The sequence below is a fragment of the Brachionichthys hirsutus genome, chromosome 6 (genome assembly GCF_040956055.1).
Source record: "Brachionichthys hirsutus isolate HB-005 chromosome 6, CSIRO-AGI_Bhir_v1, whole genome shotgun sequence".
NCBI classification, from domain to species: domain Eukaryota; kingdom Metazoa; phylum Chordata; class Actinopteri; order Lophiiformes; family Brachionichthyidae; genus Brachionichthys; species Brachionichthys hirsutus.
The window spans coordinates 151,641-167,156 of record NC_090902.1 but is presented as its reverse complement, the minus strand read 5'-3'; the positions used below and the strand labels follow the sequence as shown (position 1 = coordinate 167,156).

The 15,516-nt window shown below is 49.2% G+C and overlaps 1 protein-coding gene across 1 annotated transcript; it reads right to left on the bottom strand.

Moving 5' to 3' along the window:
• Window positions 1-255: 255 nt before the first annotated feature.
• On the bottom strand, window positions 256-10,579 carry slc25a48 (solute carrier family 25 member 48). The gene is made up of 7 exons (XM_068740262.1): window positions 10,525-10,579; window positions 7,050-7,093; window positions 6,849-6,920; window positions 4,611-4,863; window positions 3,439-3,726; window positions 2,508-2,641; window positions 256-1,218 (listed from the first exon to the last, which is right to left on the bottom strand). The coding sequence occupies exons 1-7, from the start codon at window positions 10,577-10,579 to the stop codon at window positions 1,114-1,116; spliced, it is 951 nt and encodes a 316-aa protein (XP_068596363.1). The 3' UTR covers window positions 256-1,113.
• Window positions 10,580-15,516: the final 4,937 nt, after the last annotated feature.

Below are 15,516 nucleotides of genomic sequence, written 5' to 3'. Positions count from 1 at the left end.
AGATCGGTGATCGGTGCGCCGCTGCTGACGACGTTAAGTTAGCGTTGCGTTTAAACTCGACACTCGCCGGGTGACTCTTAGGAGCCTGGACTCGGGGAACACGACCCCCATCAGCTGTCTGCAGGGGTCGGGTTCCAGCATGAAGGTCAACACGTGTTTATCTGGCTTCAACTCGTTTTCCTCATGTTGCACTTCACGCAAAACAAGTCGCATAACAGCAAAGCGAGATGCGTTTCAAAGCTTTATTTAAGCTCCACCCTCATATTTACAAGTATTTAGAGGACAACAAAGACATTAAAACATAACTTAGTAGCAGTAAAACGCGGTGTTAGTAATGCTGTATGTGTAAAGCAAAAGTAAAGCTCACATTTCTTAATATAAGAAGTACACAAACTGAATATATTAGTGTTAAAATGAGGAGGCTCCACTTCATGAATGGAAGATGATTAATTTTCAACACCTTATTGGGACGTTAATAAACTTTAAAAAAAGGACAGGCTGATCCGAATGTAAAAGAGGATCGCTGCTATTTGGCATATTAGCATTCAAACTTTCCAACATTTTTATATGATAATATTGTAGCTTTTACTGTGGTAGAAAGTATAGATAAAGTGAGGGGGGGTTACTCCGGATAAATAGATGATAGATCGATACTTTATTCATCCCAAGGGAAATTCCAATCCAATTTTTAGATGGATACATTTACTCTACAACTTCATGTCCAGTGCTATGCTAGTTAGCACTGTTACCGTGAAACATGCTAGCAGGGCAGCGCGCCATTAGAACACGCTATCCTGTCGGCTCTCCGAGGGGCTTGCATCAGAGCTTTAGCCTTTGCTAACATATTAGCTAAATAAAAAAAGTTAATGAATTTACTTTTTCGGCAGTCTCTCGTGTCTGCGTTAAAGCTAATTAGCAATATGTCACGATAAATCGTTTTATCAAGGAGCCATGAAATGTCTCATACCTGTAATTTTATCATGTAATAGCGCTGCTGCCCCAAAGCTCATGTTTTACCCCGGAACAGGTGCCTCCTGGCCGGGTCCGAGTTAGCGCTGGGCTAACCGTTTCTATACGCGTCCCGAGTGGCTTTGACTTCGCTGCACCAGAAACCTACGACGTCCTGAAGAACTGCAACGAGAGCTCGTAGGCCAGGAACATGGTGGCGCTCATCGGGAAGCCTCTGATCGCGTTGACCGATGCTCCGCGGAAGAACACCTGCACAGCAGAACAGGTGTGACTCACCTTTCAGAGAACACCTGCACAGCAGAACAGGTGTGACTCACCTTTCAGAAACATTCTACCCTCAAAGAATCCAGGATCAAAAGTATTTAAACGTGGAAGCTCCTTTAGAACTCTCTGGAGTATAAAGGTTCATCCATTGCTCTGACGCTGATCGCATCCCATAATACGCTGAAACCAGTTTCAACTCGTTTGTTTCAGCTTTGCCAATCAGACGATTCACTTTGCTCCCGTTCAGCCGATCAATAGATTCGCTGAACTATAAAGTTGGCTTCACATCGGGAATGATTTACCTGTATAGTAGAAGGAGGAGCTAAACCACATCTCTCACAGGAAATGATCAGAAAAATCGCTTCAGCTCAATCAATCAATCAATCAAATCTTTATTTGCTGCCTTTAATTCAGAGAAGTAGAATATTTAGGAAACGTCAGGAAACGGTGTTTTTGATTATTCTTCTGTTTATTGATCAGATTATCTACGACTACGGGACTCTCTTCTTATCCCATGACGACCCAACCGTCTCCACTTCACCCTGTCCTTTGCATCGTCCCCCCCCCCAACAGCAGCCGCTCTCATGTCCTCCCTCACTACGTCCATGTCTCTTCTCCTGGGTCGTCCTCTAGTCCTGTTCCCTGGCAGCTCCAGTTCTACCGATATAGTCCCTGTCTCTCCTCTGGACATGTCCAAACCATCAAAGTCTGGTCTCTCTGACCTCGTCTCCAAAATGTCAAATCTTCACTGTCCCTCTTATTGTCTCATTTCTAATCCTGTCCAACCTGGTCCCTCCCAAGGAGAACCTCAGCATCTTCATCTCCGCCCCTTCTAGCTCCGCCTCCTGTCTTTTCCTCAGAGACACTGTCTCTAAGCCGTCCATCATGGCTGTCCTCACCACTGTCTCTGAGCCGTCCATCATGCTGTCCTCACCACTGTCTCTGAGCCGTCCATCATGGCTGTCCTCACCACTGTCTTGTAGACCTGTCCCTTCGTCCTATCACAGAGCACACCTGATACTCTCCTCCCCCCGTTCCAGCCTGCCTGCACACGATTCTTCACCTCCTTTCCACATTCTCTCCATCACTCTGCTCTGTTGACCCGAGGTACCTGAAGTCCTCTCCCTTCTTTACGTCTAGTCCTCGTAACCTCACTGTCCCCCCTGCTTATTCGCTGACTGACCATGACCTCAGATCCTGCAGAGGTGTGATGTGGACGGGAAGGTTTCAGAGGAACACGGCGCCCCCTTTGGGACCTTGACCACGGCACTCACCTGTGTCCCCTCGGCCTTGTAGCTCTGGATGACGCAGTGGAGGATTCCCTTGTACTTCCTCTGTGGCTGAGTGTCGGCCTGCATTCGACTCTTCACCACGTCAGCTGGTGTGGCCGTGACCCAGGAAATAGATCCTGTCATGGGGGACGAGATACACGAGTAAGTCTTGGCCTTTACTTGCGCATGGAAAGTGATCTTGACTTGGGAAGGACTGGTGACCCTCCAGATAGGGGTCAGGTCGAGCCTGGAACTAGGAGATTAGGGACTCGGTGCTTCACCTGACTCGCCTTCCCCTCCTTGGATGAGCAGCAGCCGCACTCGGAACCATTTCTATTCCCTCTTGAATGCTTGGTTTGGTTTATTGTTTGTTTCCAGCAGAAGAAAAATAAAATAAAATAAATAATACCTTTTCGTGTACAAGAAACCATAATGTGGCAAAAATCAGAATAAATATGTCCAAAAGAAAACATCAAACACCATGTACACAATAATAATTCATTATACTGATACTAAATACTTTTTATTGATTTGTCCCTCGGAGGGCAGTTTGGTTTCCAGCAGTTACACTTTCTAACCGCAGCCTGCTGCTGGTCGCCGCGTGCGCATGCGCCCTGTTTAAGCCAGAGGGCGCTGCCAAGCCCACTGGGAGCATTTTGGGTTGGGTGTCTTGCCCAAGGACACGGCAGCGGGATTCGAACAGCCCTACCCACCGAGCCGTAGCCGTGGGAAGAAGACAACTTGTTAAATCCCACCCCCATTATACGACTGAGATTTCAAACCTATTGGACTAATAATGTCATAAAAACAAGACAGATTAGGAACATTTACATGTAGCACACTTTACTAAAGAATTAATAACCATCGTGACTCTCTGTTGGACCCTAACCCTGACCCCCCAGCACAGAAACAAATCCAGGAACAAAGTTTTTACCTGCAAGTCCTCCAGCCAGCCAGATGGAGAAAGGATGAGGGCTGGACTCGGTATCTGGCTTCAGCAGGTCACAGAAGATGGAGTAAGGGATGAAGTAAAGCACATATCCAGGAATGTCCCTCAGGATCATGGCTCCGGCCCCCCGGTACAGACCCTGCAGACCCTCACTCTGCACGATGCTGCTGATGCACTGGACGGGCCCTCGGTACAGCCTCTGGCCAGGAACGTCAACGGAGCGCAAAGGGAAGCTGGCGACCGTCGGCATGCTGCCGGCGAGGTGCAGGTTCTCTGTGGGGAACGGTTCAATGTGTTTGAGCAGTGGTGGGTCCTAAAACAGAACCTGTAGAACCTGCTGTGTTTCTGGTCCAGGATCTAGACCCTTCCGGCAAGAACTCTTTACAATTCCACGCAGATTCGGTGATAAGATGGAGGCCAATAAATGTCAGAGCGGATCCAGGAACTAATGACCAGAGGAGAGAGCAGGAGCCGAGGCTGACCGGTAAATCGGTCCTTCACCACTGTCCTTCACCGCGACAGACGATCGGCCGCCGCACCGATCCGTCTCCCCTCACTCGAGAACAAGACCCAGAGATACTTGAACCTCTCCACTTGAGGCAAAGACTCGCGACCCGGAGAGGGCAAACCACCTCTTTCCGGTCGAGGACCTTGACCTCGGAATGGGAGGTGCTGATCCTCATCCCACTCGCTTCACACTCGGCTGCAAACCGCCCCAGTACCCGCCGGAGGTCCGGGCTCCAAGAGATGAAATCCTGTTCGGGTTTGAGACTTGCTGCAGGCACTGGAGTCCCTACGAGCACAGCTCCGAGCAGCTGCTTCGACAACGGCGGTAGAGAACATGGTCCACTCGGACTCAATGTCCCCAGCCTCCTCCGGGATCTGGGGGAAGTTCTCCTGGAGGTGGGGGCACTCAAACTCCCCCACCACGATAAGGTGGCAGTTCAAGGGGAAGCAAATACATTTTGCACGGCACGGAAGGGTCAATTGTATTAAACAACCCGGTTACAGCCACCTGTCCTAGACACTTCCATACCTCCACAGGTATGTCATCCGGTCCAACTGCCTTCCCATTCTTCATCCTCTTCATCGCCTTTCTAACTCCGCCCTCGCTAATCTTTGTTGACAAAGGGAGGAAGATTAAAATCCTTATTTACCTGATAGAAGTGTCTGCGTCTGCATTTGCAGTCTGATCTTGACCAGGTCCACTGGGGCGCCCAGGCCCACTGACACCAGTCCAGTCAGCATGCTGGCCACAGTCAGGTCCAGCATGCCACAGGGATGCCGTCCATCGCCATAGCGATACTTGCTTATCAGTCTCTGTGTGTTACTGAAGAAGCCAAACACTAGTGAGTTGTAGATGGTAATGCTGGCCAGGGGGAAAGACATGCCCTTAAAGAAACCGGTGACCTGAGGAACAGACAGTTACTGTGAATAACCAGAAAGTACTACACAGTATACTCTAAACACTGACAAATATATGCAATGAAATGTGGGTGACTGTTGTCTGTGGAAAGGATTCCTTCTCATCAGGGGGTCGACACATTTAAACACAGCTGCCCAACGATTGGACCGTTGAGAAAAGCAGTGAAGGAATCACATTTGAGCTCAACAGACAACAGTTCTGTGCAAACCACAAGAATGCAAAGCACGCCGCCATTCCGTGATTCACCTCCCGGGGGAGACAAAGGAATTATACTCGATGCTCCGGTTCCAAACATGTGTTCAACTCACAAAAGTTCTGAAAGTCCTGGCAAGAAACTAGCCCCCAAAAAAGTAGAATTTAGAGACGAGAATCAAACAGGAGACGAACCAACAGCAGAATACGGGGACGGTGCAGGGACAACCCCGGCCAAAATGTCCCCGGATCAAAGGAGTCTCGATCAAAGTAAAGGAAGAAAACAGAGCCAGCCAATTATGAGATGACCACCTTTAAGACCCCGAGAGAGATGAACACCTTTAAGACCCCTACAGACCCCTACAGAGACGACCACCTTTAAGACCCCTACAGAGACGACCACCTTTAAGACCCCGAGAGAGATGAACACCTTTAAGACCCCTACAGACCCCTACAGAGACGACCACCTTTAAGACCCCTACAGACCCCGAGAGAGATGACCACCTTTAAGACCCCTACAGACCCCTACAGAGACGACCACCTTTAAGACCCCTACAGAGATGACCACCTTTAAGACCCCTACAGACCCCTACAGAGACGACCACCTTTAAGACCCCTACAGACCCCGAGAGAGATGACCACCTTTAAGACCCCTACAGACCCCTACAGAGACGACCACCTTTAAGACCCCTACAGAGATGACCACCTTTAAGACCCCTACAGAGACGACCACCTTTAAGACCCCTACAGACCCCTACAGAGACGACCACCTTTAAGACCCCTACAGAGATGACCACCTTTAAGACCCCTACAGAGATGACCACCTTTAAGACCCCTACAGAGACGACCACCTTTAAGACCCCTACAGACCCCGAGAGAGATGACCACCTTTAAGACCCCTACAGACCCCTACAGAGACGACCACCTTTAAGACCCCTACAGAGATGACCACCTTTAAGACCCCTACAGAGATGACCACCTTTAAGACCCCTACAGACCCCGAGAGAGATGACCACCTTTAAGACCCCTACAGACCCCTACAGAGACGACCACCTTTAAGACCCCTACAGAGACGACCACCTTTAAGACCCCGAGAGAGATGAACACCTTTAAGACCCCTACAGAGACGACCACCTTTAAGACCCCTACAGAGATGAACACCTTTAAGACCCCTACAGACCCCTACAGAGATGGCCAGCTTTAAAGTTTCAGACGTGGACAGACCATAATGTAAATGTTGACAGAGAAAGGTAACCAGGTCCGATTGGGCAGGGACATCTGGAAGCATCACGTTTACAGCGAGTGTGTTTTCTTTTTTGCCTGGTCATTTTTTGGGAGTAGAGACTCCCGTCTTTTTACCGAGGCCGTGTCCACGCGGAGCCGGTATCTCCAGAAACGAACGTATGTTTCGACGGTTTGGCCCGTCATGCACACGGAACCGTTACGCGTCTGCGTCTGGACGCCTGCAGACGGAGGTTCAGGTTTAGAAGCGTCACTCTGCTCACAACGAGAGACGGAGCGTTCTGATTGGATCGGGTTTGGGGAACTACGCCGCTGATGAATGGGTTTAACAACGTACAATCGGGTTTTGTTCCGAACGTATCCGTGTGCTTTGGACCCGCTTTACAGCACGACTTGGACTAAATGCTGATTTTAAAGCTGAGCACAAAGCGTGAACTTGGAGTCCTGTTTTGAGTCGTCCTAGTAACAGAAAGGAAGTACATCCGGGGCCGAGCGGTCCGCTGAAAGTCATCCGGGCACTCCGTTCAGCGTTTACCGTTTCCTTCCGGTAGACGGTGAGGATGCAGTGCAGCGTGTTCCGGTAGCCGTTACCCGCCTGGAGACGAGTCTGAATGAGAGGACAAAGCACAGTACCTCAAAACACCACCAGAAAAGAAGACCTGGTCCCCCTCATAACTGGATCCACGGGATCAAATAGATATCATCTGGGACGGAGTGGGGGGGGGGGTCTTAATACCTTCACCGTGTCCAGAGGGTGTCCAACAACGACGCTGGAGGCTCCTGCAACCCAAAGCACAGAAAGAAGAAAGGGAATGAACCCGTCCCAGGAAGCAGCCCCGACTTCTGAACAAAAGTAGTCAGACTGGGGGCGGAGCTTCCAGTTATCAGGATCCTTTATTGTGGAATCGGCTCCCTGATTGGTTCGTGAGACAGACACCATCTCTATGTTCAAGAGGAGACTAAAGACTTTCCTTTTTAACAACGCTTATAGTTAATCGATGCAGTAATCAATATAATCAATATGCTGTCATTAGGCAGCACTGGTGGCTTAACATCATGACACACTGAGCTCCTCCCCCTTTATCTGGTTATTCATGCTATAAATACATGTCAGTAATCTCTCTCTCTCCCTCTGTTTGTCCCTGACGATGATGATGAATATATTTATTAGATAGAATGTTAGAGTACAAGTACAGTCACACAGTAGCGGGTATTACGGTACAAGTACAGTCACACAGTAGCGGGTATTACAGTACAAGTACAGTCACACAGCAGCATGTATTACAGTACAAGTACAGTCACACAGTAGCATGTATTACAGTACAAGTACAGTCACACAGCAGCATGTATTACAGTACAAGTACAGTCACACAGCAGCATGTATTACAGTACAAGTACAGTCACACAGTAACATGTATTACAGTACAAGTACAGTCACACAGTAGCATGTATTACAGTACAAGTACAGTCACACAGTAGCGTGTATTACAGTACAAGTACAGTCACACAGCAGCATGTATTACAGTACAAGTACAGTCACACAGTAGCGTGTATTACAGTACAAGTACAGTCACACAGCAGCGTGTATTACAGTACAAGTACAGTCACACAGCAGCATGTATTACAGTACAATTACAGTCACACAGCAGCATGTATTACAGTACAAGTACAGTCACACAGCAGCATGTATTACAGTACAAGTACAGTCACACAGCAGCATGTATTACAGTACAAGTACAGTCACACAGCAGCATGTATTACAGTACAAGTACAGTCACACAGTAGCGTGTATTACAGTACAAGTACAGTCACACAGCAGCATGTATTACAGTACAAGTACAGTCACACAGCAGCATGTATTACAGTACAATTACAGTCACACAGCAGCATGTATTACAGTACAAGTACAGTCACACAGTAGCGTGTATTACAGTACAAGTACAGTCACACAGCAGCATGTATTACAGTACAAGTACAGTCACACAGCAGCATGTATTACAGTACAATTACAGTCACACAGCAGCATGTATTACAGTACAAGTACAGTCACTGTCTTTCTGTCTTTCTGCAGGTCCTTCTGTCCGTGGTTCTGCAGAACCTGGACCTGTGTCCCTCACCGCTGATGTCCATATCGCTAGCATTAGCATCTCTCTCTCTCTCTCTCTCTCTCTCTCTCAACCATCTACACACCTGCTTCCTATTTTGCTCAGCACCTGTTGCTGCAGCCCACGGATTGGCAGCGGCCACGCCCGACGCACCTGAGGCTGATCCCAGTGATCAGCGCCAGCCCTTTGAGTCTCGCTGCCGGCGGTCCGGCGGTCGGCTGCTTTGGTCACAGCCAGGTTATTGATCCTCCGGCTGTGGATTTTTGTTATTTGGACTTTCGGACCTCGGGCCGACCCGTACCTTGTTTACTGCTCATTTCTGAGTAAAAGAGTTGAACTGATTCCTGGTCTCTGTTCTCTGCTTCTTGGAGTCCGCTTGTATTTAGTACCTAACAGTCTGTCCCCAAAATCCACAAGAACAGCTCACCTGAGGGTGGGGGGGCAACGAACCCTAACCCTAACCATAACCCTTCACCTTTTGGATGCTATTGACTCCAGGGGATCCGTTAGTCAGTTTTCATGACTGTCGGGGAGCATTAGCATTCACTAAGGAAATGCTAATGCTCCTGGGAAGTCTGGTTTTCCTTGGTGGTTTCAGTCCCTTCTTTGTTTTCTGCTCCAACAGAAGTACAAGTATCTGAAGTATCTACCAGTCCCTCAGAACTGAAGAAGCCTCTTGGATGAAGGCGACACGTCTTCGATCCAACTCGAGCGAGGCACCCCGTGTCCCTTCTGCTTTCTGCGCATCGTGTGTCCCTCACCCTAAATAGCATCAGCAAATGTAGAGCACATGGCCCAGAGGCCCCCAGAGGCCCCCAGAGGCCCCCAGAGGCCCCCAGAGGCCCCAGAGGCCCCCAGAGGCCCCCAGTCTACAGCCAGTTAGCAGTTAGCTATCGTTAAGAATTGTCATTCAACAAAAGGGCACAATTAGCATTTGTTTAGTTGAGTTAGTAAATCCGTTGTAGATTAACCACATTTAACGAGTTCAAAATGCTTGCAGGTTCAGAATCAGTGTGGATGCTGGTGGACTGATGACATCACTGCACGAACCAACGATGACATCACTGCACGGAGCAACGATGACATCACCGCAGGGCACAGGTTCGTGTGACGCTTTAAGACCGTGTGTAGCACGAATCAAAGTCTCTGAACGGAGCAGGTCTGAAGTGATCCACCGATGTTCACTGGTTACTCAGAGACCGGGGCAACGAGCAGTTCTCTGATGTGATCCAGGACACATCCTGGTTCTAAAAGACTGGATCACATGGTCCAGTGTGGAAATTAAGTTGAACCCAGAAAATAACTTGACCTGTTTTGCTTCTGTCCATCTTCTGGACATTTTAAAGAATAGTTTAGATGCCGCCCCTCAACCCTTGGTCCGGGGTACACCCCGCCCCTCAACCCTTGGTCCGGGGTACACCCCACCCCTCAACCCTTGGTCCGGGGTGTCCCCGCCCCTCAACCCTTGGTCCGGGGTACACCCCGCCCCTCAACCCTTGGTCCGGGGTGTCCCCACCCCTCAACCCTTGGTCCGGGGTACACCCCGCCCCTCAACCCTTGGTCCGGGGTACACCCCACCCCCCAACCCTTGGTCCGGGGTGTACCCGCCCCTCAACCCTTGGTCCGGGGTACACCCCGCCCCTCAACCCTTGGTCCGGGGTGTACCCGCCCCTCAACCCTTGGTCCGGGGTACACCCGCCCCTCAACCGTTGGGACCAACTCCAGCAAAATGAACCTTCCTGATGAACTGATCATTCCGGATCATTAATTATTTTAGCACCGTAAATGTTCAAATCATTCTGAACGTTAAGTTTCTTTGACCCATGGATCCTCCCTCGCGCATCGCGGCTTCCCTCTACCTAAATGAACTGCTTGTCTGGTTAATAAAGGTTTAAATATGAGTGTCGGTTGAATAAATAGTTAAACATCCCTCTCGGATTTGTGGTGCGGCAGCGGCGCCCCTATCGGTGACACGTCAAAGCTAAAAACAAACAAAAATAAGTTCTATGAATATACGTGCATGCGTGGGGGGGGCTGGGAAACAGGTTCACTGTCACCGATGAACCGCTGGACCCCCCCCCCCCCGTCGGAAGTAAAGTTTCTTACCGCCGATCCATCCCGCGAGGAAGTGGTCCCGCTGGAAGCTCTTGTCGGACTCCATGTCAGGCTGAGAGTGAGACCTCTGTCCGGACCAACGCATAGAGCAGCTCTGTGACGGGCCGAGGAGGTCCCGTCCGCCTCCATATCAAGCCCCGCCCACGCAACCAATCAGGATGCGTCTGAAGTGCGGGGCAACTTTGTCGACCAACCAGAGTGAAGCGCTCCAATGGCGCACAGCCTATAGAGCGTTGTCATGGAAATGAGCCATGAGGAGGAATCTGGCGGGTGAGAGGGGGGGGCAACACAGAGTGCTGAATGTGCCTGCCTGTGATTGGTCAGGGGAGACAGGTGTGGCTGACGTGCGTGTGAGCAGCGTCAGGTCAAAGATGAGAAACAAGACGTTTGATCTCTGACGGGAACGTGACGGATTGGAACAAACCAAAAGGGTGCGTGTTTGATGGGCGTGGCTTTAGACACCGTCCAATAGCAGGGCAGCAGACGCCACACTGCCTTTGTTTGTTTTCACCGAGCAAATGATGTCATCACGCCGCCTGGTTTGTGATGTCACATGATGACTGGAATGTAAACAACAATCATGCTGAGGAGCGCGGGGGGGGGGGGTGTCATACCTGCGGGGGCAGCAGGTGTTTATGGACAACTTGAAGGCCACACAGACAGGCTGTAGGTTGGGAGTTGAACCCACAACTTAGTTAGGGTTTGTCACCTGACCGTTATCGAGTGTTCTGACTGGCTGCTACAAACAGCCTGTGTAAAGTTCACTAACCAGGTCACCATGTTGTCTTCTGAAGGAGCATCGACCAATCAGAACGCAGACGAACCACCGGTCAGTGACCCGTCCTCCGTCGACCAATCAGAACGCAGACGAACCACCGGTCAGTGACCCGTCCTCCGTCGACCAATCAGAACGCAGACGAACCACCGGTCAGTGACTCGTCGACAACAACGGCTAACGAGGACAGAACGTTTCCGTGGAAACATGATGGTCATTGATTCAAACGGTTATTCTTTGCATTTGATCAAAGTTGCTTCACCCACTTCTTCCTGGATGTTTTGAGGAGGTGGGCGGGAGTAAAGCTTTTTAATTGGTGCTCATTGGTTGGTTGGTCAGCAGGATGTCGTTAGAACCAATGGACCAGAACAACGAGCTGGTTGGGAGACTGGGACGGCCCCAAAGGGAGGACAAAACCATTCTAAGCCTGAATGTTTGTAACAACGACGCCCTCGGCTGAGGTTAGGGGGGTCCTTAAAGGTCCCTAAAGCCCCTTAAAGGTCCCTAAAGGTCCTTAAAGGTCCCTAAAGGTCCTTAAAGGTCCTTAAAGGTCCCTAAAGGTCCTTAAAGTTCCCTAAAGGTCCCTAAAGGTTCTTAAAGGTCCTTAAAGGTCCTTAAAAGTCCTTAAAGGTCCTTAAAGGTCCCTAAAGGTCTTTAAAGGTCCTTAAAGGTCCCTAAAGGTCCTTAAAGGTCCTGAAAGGTCCCTAAAGGTCCCTAAAGGTCCCTAAAGGTCCTTAAAGGTCCTTAAAGGTCCTTAAAGGTCTTTAAAGGTCCTTAAAGGTCCCTAAAGGTCCTTAAAGGTCCTTAAAGGTCCCTAAAGGTTCCTAAAGGTCCTTAAAAGTCCTTAAAGGTCCCTAAAGGTCCTTAAAGGTCCTTAAAGGTCCCTAAAGGTCCCTAAAGGTCCTTAAAAGTCCTTAAAGGTCCCTAAAGGTCCTTAAAGGTCCCTAAAGGTCCCTAAAGGTCCTTAAAGGTCCCTAAAGGTCCCTAAAGGTCCTTAAAGGTCCTTAAAGGTCCCGCGTTCTACTCTTTCTCCACAACTTAACGCAGTTCTGAGACTCTTATATGAAATATCTGTGACAGTCCAAACAGCAAACAGATGCTGCAGGACAGCGTCCCTCATGTCTGTCTCACACAGATGCTGCAGGACAGCGTCCCTCATGTCTGTCTCACACAGATGCTGCAGGACAGCGTCCCTCATGTCTGTCTCACACAGATGCTGCAGGACAGCGTCCCTCATGTCTGTCTCACACAGCTCTGTCATGCGTGCACGCTGTGTTGTTCAAGGTGAAGTGTTCAATTATTATGTTTGATTTTAGTATTAAATCAAAGAACCGAGGTTCCACTGTACTTGATTAAAAGTTTAAAAAACATCTATCTGTGTAAATGTCTCGTGTTACAACGTGGACACCTGCGGCTTATAGACAGGTGTGGCCGATACATGTATAAAATCACGAAGAGCAAAAAACGTAGAGGCAACTGGACTTGTTCGAGATGTCTCACCTTGAGGTTTGGACAACGTGAAGCGCATGTGAGAATCACGTCAACCAGAAATAGTGACCGGTGCAGTACTCAACGTCTGCCACCAGGGGGCCGGAGAAGGTCGTCTTTGACTGGCAGGATGGAGAAACATGAAGTCTGCCTTTTTCAACGTCACAGTTTCAATTCTCGGCGACCTTTTAGCCTCCCGCTGCCGCGCTCATGTCACGGAACTTGTGACTCCGATCCAGCAGCCCAGTAAATATATCTGGACCCAGAACCCCCCCCTGAAGCTCTGTGTGGCCACACACTGCCCCCGCTGGTAGAGCGGGGGCAGTTGTTCCGACTTCATAGCAGGCCTTCAGGCTGATCCAGATGGCATTAGCATTGACAGAGGAGCTCAGCCAATCAGCTTTCAAGCTGTAAGTTCAGAACTTTCATAAAACCAGCAGCCTGCAGTGGGTTGGGAGTCGAAGGTTCACCCAGTGTGGGCCAGTCTACCTCTAGAGCACTGCCAAGGTGCCCTTGAGCAAGAGCCCCCAACGTCGTGCAACCAGCTCTCAGATCAACAACCATTATTGTGACAAATAAACTCCAGGACATGGAGGACAACGAACACGCCCTCCTCTGCAGATCAATCAAACTGAGTTAGAATAGTAAGATGTGTGGGGGGCTCCTGGAACCCAGCTGATTGGTGGGGGGAGTAATTCGATGAGAGATTCTCCGGCTCCGGCTCCGGCTCCGGCTCCGGCTCCGGCTCCGGCTCCGGCTCCGGCTCCGGCTCCGCATTGCAGAGGCTGTCTGGGCGCCGAGTGATTTGTTGCTGCCGGGACACTGAACGCTGAAACGTTGGCGAGAGCACCGACGTCAGCAGCTGATTTTCATGTGAGGCACCGGAGGGGAGGAAGAGAAGAGGAATAGCTTCACCTTCCTGCATACTAACACATCTGCAGGTTCTTTATGAGAGGGGAGGAGCGCTGTGAATGTTAATCAGCCAGGGGGGGGGGGGGCACTAACCGTCTACCAAATATTACGCTCCTGTTCTCATCACAGATACAACCAGGATCAAGCGGAGTGATGCTGAAGGCTTGTGTTTGCAACGCTGCAAGGCTCCACAACGCAATCAATGGTAGCTCCACAGGGTGCCTGATTTAGGCGCCCCACTGGAACCACTTTGAATCACCCACAACCTCCTCTGAGTCAGGGCTGACCGTAGAACACCTTCCTCCCGTTCGCTGCTCTGCTTTTGTTCCTTCCTTTTGGATCTTCTTTTACAGCTGTGAAAATATTGAGCAGTCGTGGTTCCTGTTTCACTATTTTCGTGTGCATTGAGCCTGAAATACAATTACAGAGGACCAATGGTTATAAGCCCAAAACCCCTGTCACCATTTGAGGAGAAAATACACGGCTGCTGTTAGTGGTGATTTTGGGTCCTTATCAACCCCCAAACAGTTTGGGTAGATCTGTAATCACCTCCTGAAACACGTCTGGAAGAAATCACGCCCCTTCTGATGTCAGGAGGGGCAAACGTGCACAAAATATGCGTGCACATACGTGTGTCCCTGTGTCTGTGCTCTCCATCGTCATGGTGGATTAGCTGTTCTACAGCTGTTATCTATAGGTGCCGTGTGTTCTATAGCGGGTATGTATAGGTAGCGTGTTATATAGCTGTTATCTATAGGTGCCGTGTGTTCTATAGCGGGTATGTATAGGTAGCGTGTTATATAGCTGGTATCTATAGGTGCCGTGTGTTCTATAGCGGGTATGTATAGGTAGCGTGTTATATAGCTGGTATCTATAGGTGCCGTGTGTTCTATAGCGGGTATGTATAGGTAGCGTGTTCTATAGCTGGTATCTATAGGTGCTGTGTTCTACAGCGGGTATGTATAGGTAGCGTGTTATATAGCTGTTATCTATAGGTGCCGTGTGTTCTATAGCGGGTATGTATAGGTAGCGTGTTATATAGCTGGTATCTATAGGTGCTGTGTTCTATAGCAGGTATGTATATGAAGTGTGTTATATAGCTGTTATCTATAGCTGCCGTGTGTTCTATAGCGGGTATGTATATAAAGTGTGTTATATAGCTGGTATCTATAGGTGCTGTGTTCTACAGCGGGTATGTATAGGTAGCGTGTTATATAGCTGGTATCTATAGGTGCCGTGTGTTCTATAGCGGGTATGTATATGAAGTGTGTTATATAGCTGGTATCTATAGGTGCTGTGTTCTACAGCGGGTATGTATAGGTAGCGTGTTATATAGCTGGTATCTATAGGTGCCGTGTGTTCTATAGCGGGTATGTATAGGTAGCGTGTTCTATAGCTGGTATCTATAGGTGCCGTGTGTTCTATAGCGGGTATGTATATGAAGTGTGTTATATAGCTGGTATCTATAGGTGCTGTGTTCTACAGCGGGTATGTATAGGTAGCGTGTTCTATAGCTGTTATCTATAGGTGCCGTGTGTTCTACAGCGGGTATGTATAGGAAGTGTGTTATATAGCTGTTATCTATAGGTGCTGTGTTCTATAGCAGGTATGTATAGGTAGCGTGTTATATAGCTGTTATCTATAGGTGCCGTGTGTTCTACAGCGGGTATGTATAGAAAGCGTGTTATATAGCTGGTTAAAAAAATACAACATAACCTCAGCTGCATTTTGTGTGAATGAAGGTGAAGGTAGCATTCCTGCTGAATGCGATCATTAGCATTGTAGTCATGACAGAGCTGTTGTCATAG

Coding starts and splice junctions, on each gene's coding strand:
- slc25a48 (XM_068740262.1), bottom strand. CDS start 10,579: ATGGAGTCCGACAAGAGCTTCCAGCGGGACCACTTCCTCGCGGGATGG. Junction 7,094..10,524: donor CCTCGCGGGATGGATCGGCG/GTAAGAAACTTT, acceptor TTTGGGTTGCAG/GAGCCTCCAGCGTCGTTGTT. Junction 6,921..7,049: donor ACCCTCTGGACACGGTGAAG/GTATTAAGACCC, acceptor CCTCTCATTCAG/ACTCGTCTCCAGGCGGGTAA.